At 42.0% G+C, this 15,022-nt stretch overlaps 2 protein-coding genes across 2 annotated transcripts; both read right to left on the minus strand.

Annotated features, from left to right (window-relative positions):
* Positions 1-3,066: 3,066 nt before the first annotated feature.
* LOC117546545 (tripartite motif-containing protein 65-like) lies at positions 3,067-5,575 on the minus strand. Its single transcript, XM_034216758.1, has 2 exons — positions 5,439-5,575; positions 3,067-3,521 (listed from the first exon to the last, which is right to left on the minus strand). Exons 1-2 carry the CDS (start codon positions 5,515-5,517, stop codon positions 3,067-3,069), a joined length of 534 nt encoding a protein of 177 aa, XP_034072649.1. The 5' UTR covers positions 5,518-5,575.
* A 2,439-nt stretch (positions 5,576-8,014) lies between these two features.
* LOC117546546 (probable E3 ubiquitin-protein ligase TRIML1) lies at positions 8,015-12,620 on the minus strand. The gene has a single exon (XM_034216760.1). It carries the CDS (start codon positions 10,157-10,159, stop codon positions 8,471-8,473), a length of 1,689 nt encoding a protein of 562 aa, XP_034072651.1. The 5' UTR covers positions 10,160-12,620; the 3' UTR covers positions 8,015-8,470.
* Positions 12,621-15,022: the final 2,402 nt, after the last annotated feature.

The raw sequence follows: 15,022 nt of genomic DNA on the forward strand, positions 1-15,022 counted from the left end.
TGAGGATGAAGCCACGAGCCTTAAATCTCTTCTATCAGAGACACACCTTTGTCAAGCCCCCACCCCCTGCTGACTGCACCTGTCACATGATTGCGTTTTACTTTAAGGCGTGTCTGCTCACGGATGTACAGTTTGCAAGCGTACAGTTATGCCTCAGGGTAAAACATTTGACCACGATGACAAGGACAAACATGCTTTCCTAGAATAATCATTTTTTCTTATGCAATGTCAGTTTGTCTTGTACACATTCAAGTGTTTAGAGAAGTGAAGGAATGAGTTCTCCCCGTAAGGTTATAACAGCCTCAGAATACGATGTTCTTTTCACAAAAGCCAACACCAAGTCGATGTTATTTCATGTTTTGAGCAACTTACTATTCCAACAAGTCCTCCAACTCATACGACCAAATATGTCATTTGTTCAAGCGCTTAATACGTCCAATAATTACGTTTTAAAGTTTTCGCCCTCTAGTGCTCCCGTTGAATGCAAACGTTACATGTAAAATCCTAAATTGTAGGATAGTTTGGCCATTAAAACGCTTTATGATTAGATTTCTAGCGAGAAGTGTAGATTGTACTTTTAGAATCCACGTCCAGTCGATATGTAGGATCTATAGTTTGATAGATGTTACGAAGATGATTTGAGGTATGCGGCAGCCTCCATGTAAAATTACGGGTTGAAAACAATATTTCCGGTCTCGACGTTTTCATAATAAAACCAATGATCATTTATTTACATATTAGCATGTGTATCAGTAAACTTTAAAACATAAAGTAACAAGCCAAGTCTTCTCCAGGTTTAATTGTACTGCCCTTTATTTGAAATAGCAAAACAAATATCTAAAAGTAGAGATGAAACCCTTCAACTTAAATCAAAGAGTGTAGCATCTACAAGCAAAAGTAAAAGTACTTATATATAAAACCCTTACATTTTAATGCACACCCAGGGTTGTGATGAGGTGCTGATAACTGGCAATAGAACCATGTGCATATATTTTCTTTAGATCTGTTCATTTTGTGAAGGCCTGGGGCCTACAACTGTTCATACAAGTAAGTAGAATCAACCAGAGTACACTAAGCATGAGGCTACACTCCCACTTAAACAGCAGAATAAAAACACATGGTCCCAAACACAGGTGCGAAACAAAGTCCCATTGTATCGGCAGCCACAGCCTATGCCACATACAGTCAATGCAAATAAACACACACGCCGGCTAGAGCTGCTCTCCACACAGCGCTCCAAGCTGAAATTATTCGGCAACAGAGTGTCGCAGCCCCCACCCTCTGGAACGCTCTCCCCTCTGATATCAGGAATGCCGACTATCTGGACACTTTCAAACAACAACTCAAACACCATCTGTTTACTCGGGCCTTTGGCCTCAGGTAAAATGCAGTACCCAGCAACCTGTTCTTTTTCAACCTGTGTATCTGTGTGATTATTATTATTTTGTTTCCCATTGTAAAGCGTCCTTGAGTTTCTCGAAAGGCGCTATTAAAAATTGAAATTATTATTAATATTCATTATGAATAGCTCCATCATTTCACTTTCGTAATTTTAGACCCGCGGGGGGGGGGGGGGGGGGTGCTGATTCTCTGTCTGTTACTTTAGATGAAAATAAGGAGCCCCTCCCCACGCCCCTCTGAGAGAGATTTGGTTAGAAAGAACTCAATGGTGCTCTAGGAGGAGATTCAGGTGATAAGGAGGGGGGTTACCTTGGTTGCTGATTGGCTAATGGTTACACAAGACAAAACATCGTTATGACATCATAAAGGGGCCAAAATCTGATCAGCTCATTTTTTTTGACAGGTTTTTATAGAAATGGATCAAAAAGAGAGAGAATCTTTGTAGGGCAGGTAAACACTAGAGCAGCATGGAGCTCACGCAGGTGGAAAGAACCCAGACAATTACATAGTGGAAAAAAACACAAAGACAGGAAGTAAGACAAGACACAAACATAAAATAATTTTTCTAAATATTGAATAGGAATTTAAACAGAAAAACAAGGATCATGACACATCCCAAAAAGAGTCCAGCAGGGTGGGCGCAGAGGGTCTGGAGGAGGTATTCGTGGGGGAATGACCAAGGCCAAAAGAGTTCATGGAGGAGGCTTCAGGTTGCTCTATGAACGTGGACAACAGAGAAACATATTCTTCAGGACCAAAGTTGGGATTGAAATAAAAAAGGAAAGTGAAACTTACTCTCCCTCCGGTCCACATTAATACAAATGATCCCAATTCGTATGATATGAAAATATCTTAAAATCAATACAAATGTATTTATTATAAACGTTAGTCCTTAACATCTATCACTGTGTATCACCTTTCAAACATCTTTTAAAAGTTGAACAAACTCCACACAGCTCAGTAAAGACTGTGAGATGTTGACTTTATTTCATCATTTCAGTAAAAACGAACGTTCATATTTCTCTTTTTGATTATGATACTGATGTCACGAACTTGGAATCACAAGGAACTGAACTCAAATGCATGACCCGAGAGACAGAGTATGCAACAAAGTATTTTATTCCAAAAAGGATGCAAGGATACAAAATAAGGATCGACAATCTTGACGAGGTGAAAACGGGTTCAGAAAAGCACAAAAGGAAATGGCTCACAAGGTGAGGAATAAAACTTAAAGACTTCTGGAGCATAAATTAGGCTTGAGTCATAATACTTACAGATGTTGCACCCTGTGGCGGCCGGCCCATAGGGGCGCCACCCCCCCTCTTCCCACATTTTAGATTGTCATTAAAAAATGTGTTTTTAATGAACAAGGTAAATATTAAATAGTAATCAGTAAAATGTATAATCTACAATAAAATCTTGTTTAAAATTGTGTTACGATGTCTAAAGTTACTGATAAGTCACGTGTTTCCTGCCTGGCCGCAGCGTGTATCATTACCCTCTCTCGTCTGGGCGCTGAGAAAAGAGCCCTAAGTGCAGCAGCAGCCAACCAATTGCTGACTGTTGCTATCTGAAAAGTAAACTATGCCGCCGAAACATAATTTCAGCCAATCAGCGTCGTCAGATCTGATGGTCAAAGGGCTACAATCTCAGCGCCCAAGGCAGTTACTTTCTACCATCAGACAGGAGGAGATCAGGTTGTGCTGTATCAGGATCGAGAGTCACCTCCACCTCATACTGCTGGACCCTCTTCAGCTCGAGCAGCTTCTTCATCTGTTTACTGAGCGTCTGCTCCAGCAGTTTATCGTGCTTCACACACATCCTGCCTTCCAGGTTCTCCTCAGGGTCGATCAGCTGATGTTTCTTCAGGCCTGCTCTTGTCAGGTGAGGCTCCAGGTGAGTCTCAGAGATGAAAGTGTTGACCCGCAGCTCAGGCTTTATGTTGAACACCTCTTTGCAGTTGGGACACTGACTCAGGACATTTCTATCCCAGTGTTGAGAGATGCAGGCTTTACAGAAGTTGTGTCCACATGGTGTGCTGACTGGATCAGTGAACACATCCAGACAGATGGAGCACAGAAACTGATCTTCAGTCAGCAGACAGCTGGCAGCAGACATGTCTGTAACGGCCCGTCCACACAGCGGCGTGCGTTGAAGCTTGCCGGCGGGCGTGTCTGAAACTCGACCAACAACCAATCACATGAATCTCCCGCCCCTGACACACAAGCAGCGGTTTGATTGGCTAGAGCTTGTACCGGCATATGATTCGATTGGCTGACGCTTCTGCCGAGGCTTCAAAAGTTGAACATTGCTCAACTTTTGCAGCGAGCCACGCCAGCAAAGCTCCGCTTCGCTTCCCACAATGCAGTTCGGCGAAAAGTGACGTCACCCCATTCAAAGTGAATGGTGAAGCTTTCAACGCACGCCGCTGTGTGGACGGGCCGTAAGAACAAAATGGGTAAAAAACAACAACATTTTAACAACATGTAGTAGAGAATACGGTATGCACACTGGATGTAAAAGGCTGACACTAAAGTTCACTGTTTGCTTTAAAAGTTAAATACTATCCTTAATGTGTTAAACATGTAGATCATTTTACAGTTTGATTAAATGTCCTGCTATAAATCATAGGGTCCCATAAACAACACATGACCACAACTCAATTATATTATTTGAAAAGCCTAATCCATCAGAATATATGTAATCATAGCCTCTGATCCCTGCCTGCTACCAGTCTTAAATGACTGAAGCATGTGGCTATTAGCTGCTTGTGAGTTATTCAAAGAGAAGGAACACATGGATTGGGGGGGTGCTTGAATTTTGACTTGAGTCGTCCCTTATAGATACTGTCTTTTTACGTTAGTGAGCCGGATCATTTGGCTCGGCTCTCTTACGGCCCGTCCACACAGCGGCGTGCGTTGAAGCTTCCAACGCTTCTGCCCATTCACTTTGAATGGGGTGACGTCACTTTTAGCCGAACTGCATTTTGGGAAGCATCGTGGAGCGTTGCTGGCGTCAAAAGTTGAGCAATGTTCAACTTTTGACGCCTCGACGGAGGCGTCAGCCAATGAAATCCCGTTTATGCAAATCTGCCAGTACAAGCACTAGCCAATCAAACCGCGTGTATGCTGGGAGAGACTACGCAGGTCATTTCCTCATATTCAAAAAAATGGAGGGAAAATTCATTATAGCGGTAGTGAATCACCCGGTGCTGTATGATCAGTCTCTGTTGATCTACCGGGATACAAACCGGAGGAGCGAGGCATGGAGGGAGGAGGCAGAGACAGTGGGTGAATCTTGTAGGTTTTCGCCTGTTTGGGGATTTTATATCCAGTTTACTTCGTTTTAACATTGCTATTGCTTTGTATGTCGGGGGCAGGAGATTCATGTGATTGGTTGTTGGTCGCGTTGCTCGCAAAAAATCCCCAAGCTTTAGATACGCCCACCTCCAAGCGTCAACGCACGCTGCTGTGTGGACGCTCCGTTAAAGCGCCGGCTGTTTCGGCTCCCAAGCGGCTCTTCGTGTTACCACAGTTTACCACGGAGCCTCAGTTTCGCCGCTGCGAGGCTCTGGTGCTCGCAGCTCACGCGCGTGCTCCACTAGCACCGCTCATCGCGTCCGAATCGCGCACGTTCCGTGTTGTCCTGTGGCAGGCACCGCCGATGTCGGGGAAACGATCCTCAATACTCCGAAAATAATCCCACCAGACTCCTTTGCCCCTCCAACAGCGGGATGGATGTCCTTTTTCGTTATTTCAAGCGATAAAAACTCTCGATCTTCTCTCAAATTATTAATATTTTTGGACGCCCTTGGCTCGAGTTCAGGGCGTCCCGAACTGAATAGGCAAAATGACGGCAAGACGCCCCCCTGGCGGAAACGCTGGTATTTATCATTCTTTCTGTATCAGAGGCTCGCGGCTAGCATGGCATCAAAGCTGTATCATGGCTACCTCTTCAGCTAGCTAGCTAGCTAGCTTCAAATCAAATGTCTACCCCTGCCGTACATACTGATTTTATTTTTACACAAGCCGACGTACCTCTGTATTTGGCTCTCGTTCCCTCCTGTTCTTTTTTCCGTTTCCTTCCCGTTGCACCTGAAGGCTTGGACCTCTTCATAATGATAATTTGTTGCCTCTTGTTGTTGTGATCGTTGCGATCTCCGACACTTTCAGCTGGAGCTACCGCGTCACTTTGGCTGCTGTGAGCCACGGCCCGTGGGTGCTTGATAAGCGACCATCCCCCACTTTCATCACTTACAGTTACAGCGCCCATCGTACAGGGCAAATGAAAAATGTTACCGCGGTGCAAAGGGTGTTTACTTTATTCAATTATTAATGTAAATGTATTACATCAAGGGCAGACTTTTCTTTTTGTTTTCCCAGCACAGTGCCACCTCCAGATCTGGCGCCCTAGGCTATGCCAAAAACCGGACCTGAGTGCACTCACCAGTGTTTGCAGAGGTTCTGCTGTTGTTGAGAAGAAGCTGCTGGATTCAGCTGTTTCTTCAGAGAAACAGAGACGCTGTCTGGACCGAAGCTCTGCTCTCACAAAGTTTCTGTTTCAGTGTTGCTCCTCCTCTGTGTGGCTCTGTGAGTGAGGGTGTATCACTCTCTGGGGAGGGCATCAACACAGCTTTGTAACAAGAGGAGTTTTACTTTTAGTCTATTCTGAAATTTAAAACAATTTAATTCTCAGAAAAAAGTCAGAATGCTGAAAAAAAGGAATACATATAAAAAAAGTTACAATTTCCCCAAACATCTGGAAAGTCAGAATTCTCAAAAAAGTCAGAATTCTAAGAAAACAGTTACAATTCTCAACGAGGCCGAATTCAGCAAAAAAGTTGTAATTCTGAACAAATTAGATTTCTCATAAGAAAATCGGAATTCTTAAAAAATAATCTCAAAAGTCAGAATTCTCAAAAAATACAGAATTCTGAACAAATAAGATGCTCAACAGAAACGGAATGTCTTTGATGCACACACAAACTAAGACTGAATATCATGTTCTATTTAGAACTAACGATTGATGAAGGTGTATTTGTTTTTGAGGAGAGTGCCGGGAAAGTATGGCATAGGTTGGGTGAGAGTATGTAATTATGGAATGGGGTGATTCTTAGGGATTGGTAATATTCAACCATTTTTATTGAGGTGCATAATGCTTCCAACAGATTTGGGATTTAGCCGGTATCTTTTCTCGATCACAACTTCTCCACATTTTGAAGTGTTCCCACATATCAGAAGGAACTCTCTTCCTGGCTGGCTCCATAATGATCCATTACAATACCAACAACTCAACAGCAACAACACAAACTACAACAACCCAGAAATTGTGCAGAGACGTTATAAATCGTGTCTCACCTGTCACAATCGCGTCGAGGCAGTGCCAGTGCATCACCTCATTGGAGCACTCAGACTTGTGTATTAATGGTATCATCTTCAGCATCAGTCTGTGTAGTTATTTATTGAGAGCATGCAGGGCCGGCCCTGACCAATTTGCTGCCCTAGGCAAGATTTTAGCTGGTGCCTCCCCCCCCCCGCCAAATGCAGACACTTACACTTACTATGACTCGCGCGTGCATGGTTGTGGTGTATATTGTGTAATATTGAAGTTAAAAGCATCAATCTGGTGCACTTTGAGAACAACATTAGGAAATCTATGGACATCTCTCAACACCCATATGAAACAGAACTGTAAGTAGATTTTCGTTTTCTTTATGGATACTTTACAAATCACTCTCCTTTCAAACTGTATTCTTGTTTATTAATAACAACTTTTTTGTACTGTCATATAGTATTTTATACCTGTTTTTCACCTATTCTCTTATTTTTGTATAACTATAATGATCATATAACTGAGCTGAGGTTATCAGAGCCTCTCAGTCTTTCAGGAGAGAGCTCTCTAAAGCTCTCCCCCCCTCCGCGGCCGCTTACACAGTAATTTCCAATGTTAATAAAAGCACACAGAAGCTGTGTACGTTTTTTTTGGGAGTTTGATTTATTTTAAATGAACACAAATATAAAATTAAAACCTATAATCGCACACCACCATTATTTAAAAAAAAAGAACAATTTCACATAAACCTCTGGTTTTTACTGGGGCTGGGGGAGTTCAACTTGATTTGGGGGGGGGGGGGGGTGCCATAGTTTATGGGCGCTGTACGCAATATAGGCGTAGTTCTGTTAGTATAAGATAATAAGATGTACTTTGTTGATCCAAAATCGGGAAATTGTGTTATAAAATTAAAAAATATATTTTTTTAAATTTCTAACTTTTTTTTTTCTTTCTCCCCAATTTTCGGCGCCCCCTATGGGTTAGCATTCGCCTATACTGCCTATGCCGAGGGCCGGCCCTGAGAGCATGTATTCATATGACCACAGTTTGTTATGAACTCCTCCAAATGATGTCTCAGTGTTCAAATCAGCTGTTCACACACACCCCAACATTATAAACAACATTATGGCACACTTGCTACTAAACTATCTCAACTGTGAAGAGGTATGTTCAGCTCATCTGAGAACAGCTCATGGTGTTCTTAATTATATTATTTGGTGCCGTTATAATAAAATCAGCTGTTTTTTCATTGTAATAACAAACAAAAACATTTCATCAGACGTTCATTTTACTTTGTTTATTCCAATGAAAATAGATAACAATACTTTTTTTTGTGACTTATTCATAAAATGTTCTTCAGTTGTGTGAGCCTATATGCAACATTTCCTATATATACAATGATTAGACAATACAATGTTAGATTTAGCATCAAGACATGTTAGGAAAGCACAAATGCTTCTCATTTTGAATATGTTGTCATTTTTTTAATTTAATCGTTTATTTGGCAGGGACAATGCACAGTGATGAACACTTAAAACATTGAAATGTGTCAAGCGTAACAGTGCCAGATTTAGCTTTGAGCTAATTTCCATCCGCAGTCCCTCAATGAAAAATATTTACAGAAAAAAATGCATTGATCACAATCTGATAATAAAGTGTAAACAACGCCCATCCCCTAAAACACATCCATTTATAACATTACATGATATTGAACCTGATTTCAAATCAAAGGGTTGTTCTACTCTGTGTGATTGACAGGAGAGATGATCAGAGGGGCAGAGTTTTTACCATCATTGTTGTTATAAGGACCAAAGTATGGGTAGAGTTTCTCTTTGAAGCAGCAGCCAGTGAAGGAGTAGATCAGAGCTGCAGCATCAACATCATAAAAGGAGACCAGACCCTCCTCATAATCCACAAACACCCCCACCTTCTCAGGCTGAGACTTCAGAGAGAGACGGACTGAAGGACTAGCAAATGCTTTGTACTCATTTTCATTCCTCAACACTATCGTCCAGTAACCTTTCTGAGGAGTCAGTGAGATCTTTCCCTTCCTGTTGATCGACTCTCTGACCACTCCTAGAGTCCACTCAGTCTTCCCTTTAACCTGAACCTCGTAATAAAATCTTCCTGAAGAGAAACTCTGCTTTGCTAAGACACAAGCACACAAATCAAATCTCTCTGGATTGTCTGGGAGATTCTTCCTCACATCACCACAGTTGACTTGTTTTCCATCATCAGACAGGATGAGCCATGGTTGTGCTGTATCAGAATCAAGAGTCACCTCCACCTCAGACTGCTGGACCCTCTTCAGCTCCACCTCAGAGAGCAGCTTCTTCATCTGATTACTGAGCGTCTTCTCCAGCTGAGTCACAGCTCTCCTCAAAGTCCCCTCATATGAAGGTGGACGGACCCTGACTTCTGTCCAGTTCTTGGTGGGTGGAGCAGCGTTCAGGGACGTGAAGCTTTGGAGGAGGTGGAGCTGGTCTTCAGAGCGTGAGAGCTGCTCCACCTCAGAGCTTCTCTTCTTCAGCTCAGAGACTTCCTGTTCCAGCTCTTTGATGAAGCCTTCAGCCTGTTCCTCTGTCTCTCTCTGCTTCTCTTTGATGGTGTCGATGAGCTCGGCCTGGCTTCTCTCAACAGACTCCTTCAGAGCGGTGAAGACCTGAACACCATCTGCTATCTCTCTGTCTGCTCCTTCCTTACTGAGCTCCACTGAGCGATTCATCTCCTGGATCTTCAGTCGTCTCTTCTGGATCATCTTCTGAGTTTCAGCCTCTGTCTTCCCCAGCTCAGCCTTCTTTCCTTCATATCCTTCTTTCAGAGGAACAACATCATGTGTCTTGTGGTCTAAAACAGTGCAGAGCATGCAGACACACACCTGGTCGGTCTTACAGAACAGCTCCAGCAGTTTATCGTGCTTCACACACATCCTGCCTTCCAGGTTCTCCTCAGGGTCGATCAGCTGATGTTTCTTCAGGCCTGCTCTTGTCAGGTGAGGCTCCAGGTGAGTCTCACAGTAGGACTCCAGGCACACCAGGCAGGACTTCAGGGCCTTCAGTCTGGTTCCAGTGCAGGCGTCACAGGGAACTTCTCCTGGTTTGACAACGTGTTGCTCTGAGCTGCTGCTGCTGGCTTTCTGTTGAGCTGACTGTCTGAACTGAGCAGCCATCTCAGAGATGAAAGTGTTGACCAGCATTTCAGGCCTTGAGTAGAATAACTTTTTACAGTTGGGACACTGATAGGGGACTTTAGTGTCCCAGTGTTGAGAGATGCAGGCTTTACAGAAGTTGTGTCCACATGGTGTGCTGACTGGATCAGTGAACACATCCAGACAGATGGAGCACAGAAACTGATCTTCAGTCAGCAGACAGCTGGCAGCAGACATGTCTTCACTCTGAGGACAGAGCAAGTGAAAAAACCAAACCATGGTTAGTCTTTTTAATGATTATTTGTCAAACTACAAAATATGTTGTGAATGCTCATTGTTTCAAAGCTGACAGTTGAAAACAAAAACAATCAAACAAACATAAAGAGATAATCTTTAAAAGTATAATACATAATTATAATAAGACTTAATTTACGAAGCTCTGTAGATGAGATGATCCACAAAACCACCCAGAATCAAAACATATTGAGTAACCCTTAAGCACCATATTAAGCGTGTGCGTCGTGTTTGTGAGTGCATGTTTTTATGTCCGTTCCTGAAGGGAGGCATGTCGGTGATTTTGTCAGTGTTTGTTTGTTTTGAAAGCACGAGCATGAAAACCATTTTCATTAACTCTGTCGTTCTCTAATATCTAGTACAGTGTGTCTATGCTCCCGTAGTTTAAGCCTATATTCCTAGTACTGCTGTATTTTGAACTTTTTTAGAACATTTTAATTATCCAGAATATTTGATTTTGTTTATATTTGATATATGTTTCATTTAATTTTGTATCGTTAATTCTTTATTCCACTTTTTAAGTATTTGTATTTTAATGTCTGAACACACCGCAGCTTCTATTGGAATCTATAAAGTCTATATCTATATATATATATATATATATATATATATATATAGATATATCTAGACCATCCATTAATTGGTATTATCTAATTTAAGTAATTTTTGGAGCAAGTTAATTGTTGGTGTCATGTTGAAATCTTGAATGTAATCTAATGAAACCCCTACTCATCCAGTAAACAGAAAATAATACCACAAATAATAATATATATTATAATAACGCTGCTACTGAATTAAACATAAATATTATAATTTACTATGATAAAAAATAGATCTCTGTTAAACATTTGCCCTAAACATCCTAATGTATATATGAGGAAAGAAATTGACGCAGAGTGTTGTAAATGTACCTTTTTCTATTCAAGAGTTGAGAAAAGCACTAAGTAAGTGTAAAATGACTGCTCCTGGGAAAGATAATATGTTACATAATGTTGACCAAATTAAGTGATTTTGCATTAGGAAAGCTGCTGGAGATGTACAATAAGATCTGGGAGAAAGGGAAGCTGCCAATAATATGGAAAGAGTCTGTCATTATTCCTATTCGAAAACCTGGGAAAGATCCAACCAGTCCAGGCAGTTATAGACCTATAGCTCTGACATCGCACTTATGGAAAGAATGATAACAGAAAGGCTGACGTACTATGTTGAAAAAAATGAATGACTCCATATCAGAGTGGGTTTAGAAGAGGGCGGAGTACTTTAGATCCACTGTTGTGCCTGGAATCTGAAGTCAGGAAAGCCCAAGCGAACAAGGAGTGTGTTGTAGCTGTATTCTTTGATGTGGAAAAAGCTTATGATGTGGAAGGAAGGATTATTAATAAAACTGGACATTATGGGTCTGGGAGGTAACGTATGTAATTGGATTATGGATTTTTTGTTTGCCCGTGCCATCAGAGTCCGAGTTGGCAATTCATATTCTCGAAGGCATGAAGTTGAGAATGGAACCCCGCAGGGCAGTGTAATTAGTCCTCTTTTGTTTTCTATCATGATACATGATATGTTCACACAAGTAGGATCTGATATTGGTAAGTCACTTTTTGCAGATGATGGAGCTATTTGGAAAAGGGGCAGAAATGTAAATTATATTGTAAGATTCAGGAAGCCATTACGGAAATTGAAAGCTGGTCTCTGACATGGGGGTTTAGATCGTCGGTAGAAAAAACTGAAACTTTATTTTTTACGAGGAAAAGGATAAGTGAGGAGGTTAGGTTAAAACTTTATGGACAAGAACTAAAGAAAGTGAAGACATTTAAGTTTCTGGGAATATGGTTGGATGAGAGAGTCACATGGAGTACTCACATTGATAAAGTAGTAGATAAATGTAAAAGGGTTTTAAATGGTATGAGGTGCTTGGCAGGCACTAAGTGGGGGGCTGATAAAGCTGCTTTGAGGAACGTATCCACAGCCTTAATAAGATCAGCCATAGAATACGGACTAATAGTGTATGGTTCAGCTGCATACTCTTCTCTTCAAAAATTAGATAGAGTCCAGGCACAAGCACTAAGGATATGCTGTGGGGCAGTCAGATCTACACCAGTGTCGGCAGTTCAGGTAGAGGTCGGAGAAATACCAATTTCTTTGAGGAGAAAACAGTTAATTGTTCATTACTGAGCAAATCTTCAGGGCCATGAAGATACTCACCCTACTAAACAAACTGTGAAAAAAAGTTGGGAAAGTAACAACATTAAAAGAATTTAAGAGAAGTTAAAGAATGGAATATTAGTCTGACTGTGTTGATATCAGCTGTTCCACCATTGTTGCTACCTCAACCTGTAATAGATTTATCCTTATTGAAACGGTTACATATCAGCTGTTCCACCATGGTTAACCATTATCTAAAGATATACTAACTATAGATGGCATTAATTTGGCCTCCAGTGAGACTGAAAGGAATCTTGGTGTTATATTTGATCAGGATTTATCCTTTAACGCCCACATAAAATCAATTTCAAGGACCGCCTACTTCCATCTACGTAACATTGCAAAAATCAGGCATATCTTGCCTCAAAACGATGCAGAGAAACTAGTCCATGCATTTGTTACTTCAAGGCTGGATTATTGTAACTCTTTATTATCAGGGTGTACCAAGAAGTCAGTCAAGTCGCTTCAGCTGATTCAAAATGCTGCAGCTCGTGTACTAACCAGAGTTAGGAAAAGGGACCACATTACTCCTGTTCTGGCTGCCTTACACTGGCTCCCTATAGAACACAGGATAGAATTTAAAATTCTTCTTCTCGCCTACAAAGCCCTTAATGGGCAGGCGCCATCTTACCTTAAAGAACTCATTATACCCTACTGTCCTACTAGGGCATTGCGTTCCAAGAATGCAGGGTTGTTGGTTGTTCCTAGAGTCTCTAAAAGTACAATGGGAGCCAGAGCCTTTTCTTATCAAGCTCCACATTTGTGGAATCAGCTTCCAGTTTGTGTTCGGGCGGCAGACACCCTATCCATTTTTAAGAGTGCGCTTAAGACCTTCCTTTTTGATAAAGCTTATAGTTAGGGCTGATTAGATTCAGCCCCTAGTTTTGCTGATATAGGCTTAATTTGTCGGGGGACATCTTACTTCTTCCTTCTCTCTGTCTATACCTGTGTACTCTCATGTTCCCATTAACCCAGCTTCCCCAAATGTCTTTCTATTTGGTGTCTATATATGCCGGGATCCGGAGTCATGGATGATCCAGCGGTCCTGAGTCCTGGATCGCGAGCCCTGGATCTTGAGTCGTGGCTGTGGTCCTGGATCATAGGACCTGGATGGATATCCTTATGGATTCATCTTCCTATTATACACACATGCATTTCCAAACATTTGGACTACCTATGTTGCAAATGTATTATCTTTTCAAATTACACACGGCATCTATTGCACGTCTGTCCGTCCTGGGAGAGGGATCCCTCCTCTGTTGCTCTCCCTGAGGTTTCTCCCATGTTCCCTTTAAACTGTGGGAAGTTTTTCCTTGTACGATGTGAGGGTCTAAGGACAGAGGGTCTTACCCCCTAATCGCACCAGGAGCGTCTGCGCTGCGGCTGCGCCGCGCTGCGACCTCCTCCTGCGTCCTAACCCACCAGGCGCGTTTCAAAACGTTGCGGAAGCGGAGCGTCGTGTGTGCAGCCTCGCAGTTGTTGGATGAACATTCCACTTCCTGCCTGCGCCGCGCTGCGCCGCGTCAAAAATAGGATTCATCCTATATTTTAGAAATTCCTTGCGGCGAGGAGCTTCTGGGACGCTTCGAGCCGCGGCGCAGCGCGGCGCAGCGTGGCGCAGCGTGTCTGGTGGAATAGCACCCATTGACTAGAGTGGCCGCGATCGCTAAAAACGCCGCAGCGCAACGCAGTGCAGCGCAGCGCAGACGCTCCTGGTGGGATTAGGGGGTAAGGATAGAGGGTCTAAGGACAGAGGGTCTAAGGACAGAGGGTGTCGTATTGTCATACTGATATTCTGTACAAACTGTGAAGTCCACTGAGACAAATGTAACATTTGTGATATTGGGCTATATAAATAAACATTGATTGATTGATTACATTCAAAGAAAAATGAAATCAACGTGCAGGCTTATGTGAACACTGTTCTACATGAACAATATCGGCAGTTTATTCAAATATTTACTGATGGATCCAAAAATCCAAAAAATGGTAAAACTAGTTGTGCATTTTATGTTCCTGAGTTAAAGGTCAAAGTGGAAAAGCGAGCGAGTGATCACATTGCAGTATACACAGTGGAGATGATGGCTATCTCACTAGCACTTCAGTGGATAGAGGAAGTTCAGCCAATGCGAGTGGTCATTTTCTCTGATTCCAGCGCAGCTTTGGAGAGTATAAAGAACTTATCGTCAGAATGTCGTCAGGATATTCTACATGACATTTTGCACAATCATGTATAGGTTAGTACATTTGGGAATTGTTGTTCAATTTGTGTGGATTCCAGCACATGTGGGTATTAGAGGTAATGAGGTAGTGGATCAACTGGCAACAAATGGATTAAAAGCAAACCAGATTGATTTAATGGTACCACTTTACAATAAGACTACCCTTATAAAGGATTCATAAAGGGTTTATAATTAGGTTGTAAATACTTTATTAATCATTAAGAACCATTTATAAACCAGTTCTAACAAAGTGTTCATACATCAACTCAGGCTCACTATTTGGCAAGATGACTAAGCCTTATATTAGGGGCGTTCACACCAAGTTATTTTCCCACAATAGTTCATGAGAACTCTTTTAGTTCTGATGAACTAAAGCAGATCGCGTTCACATCGCAATTAGTTCCTGGGGGAGGATTAGGCAATG

This window comes from Gymnodraco acuticeps, unplaced genomic scaffold, assembly GCF_902827175.1.
Source record: "Gymnodraco acuticeps unplaced genomic scaffold, fGymAcu1.1, whole genome shotgun sequence".
Taxonomy (NCBI): domain Eukaryota; kingdom Metazoa; phylum Chordata; class Actinopteri; order Perciformes; family Bathydraconidae; genus Gymnodraco; species Gymnodraco acuticeps.

What these genes read in the sequence shown, in the direction of transcription:
- LOC117546545 (XM_034216758.1), bottom strand. Translation starts at nt 5,517, where the DNA reads ATGAAGAGGTCCAAGCCTTCAGGTGCAACGGGAAGGAAACGGAAAAAA. An exon ending in AACGAGAGCCAAATACAGAG is followed by an intron (nt 3,522 to 5,438) that starts GTACGTCGGCTT and finishes GGGCCGTTACAG; the next exon opens with ACATGTCTGCTGCCAGCTGT.
- LOC117546546 (XM_034216760.1), bottom strand. Translation starts at nt 10,159, where the DNA reads ATGGTTTGGTTTTTTCACTTGCTCTGTCCTCAGAGTGAAGACATGTCT.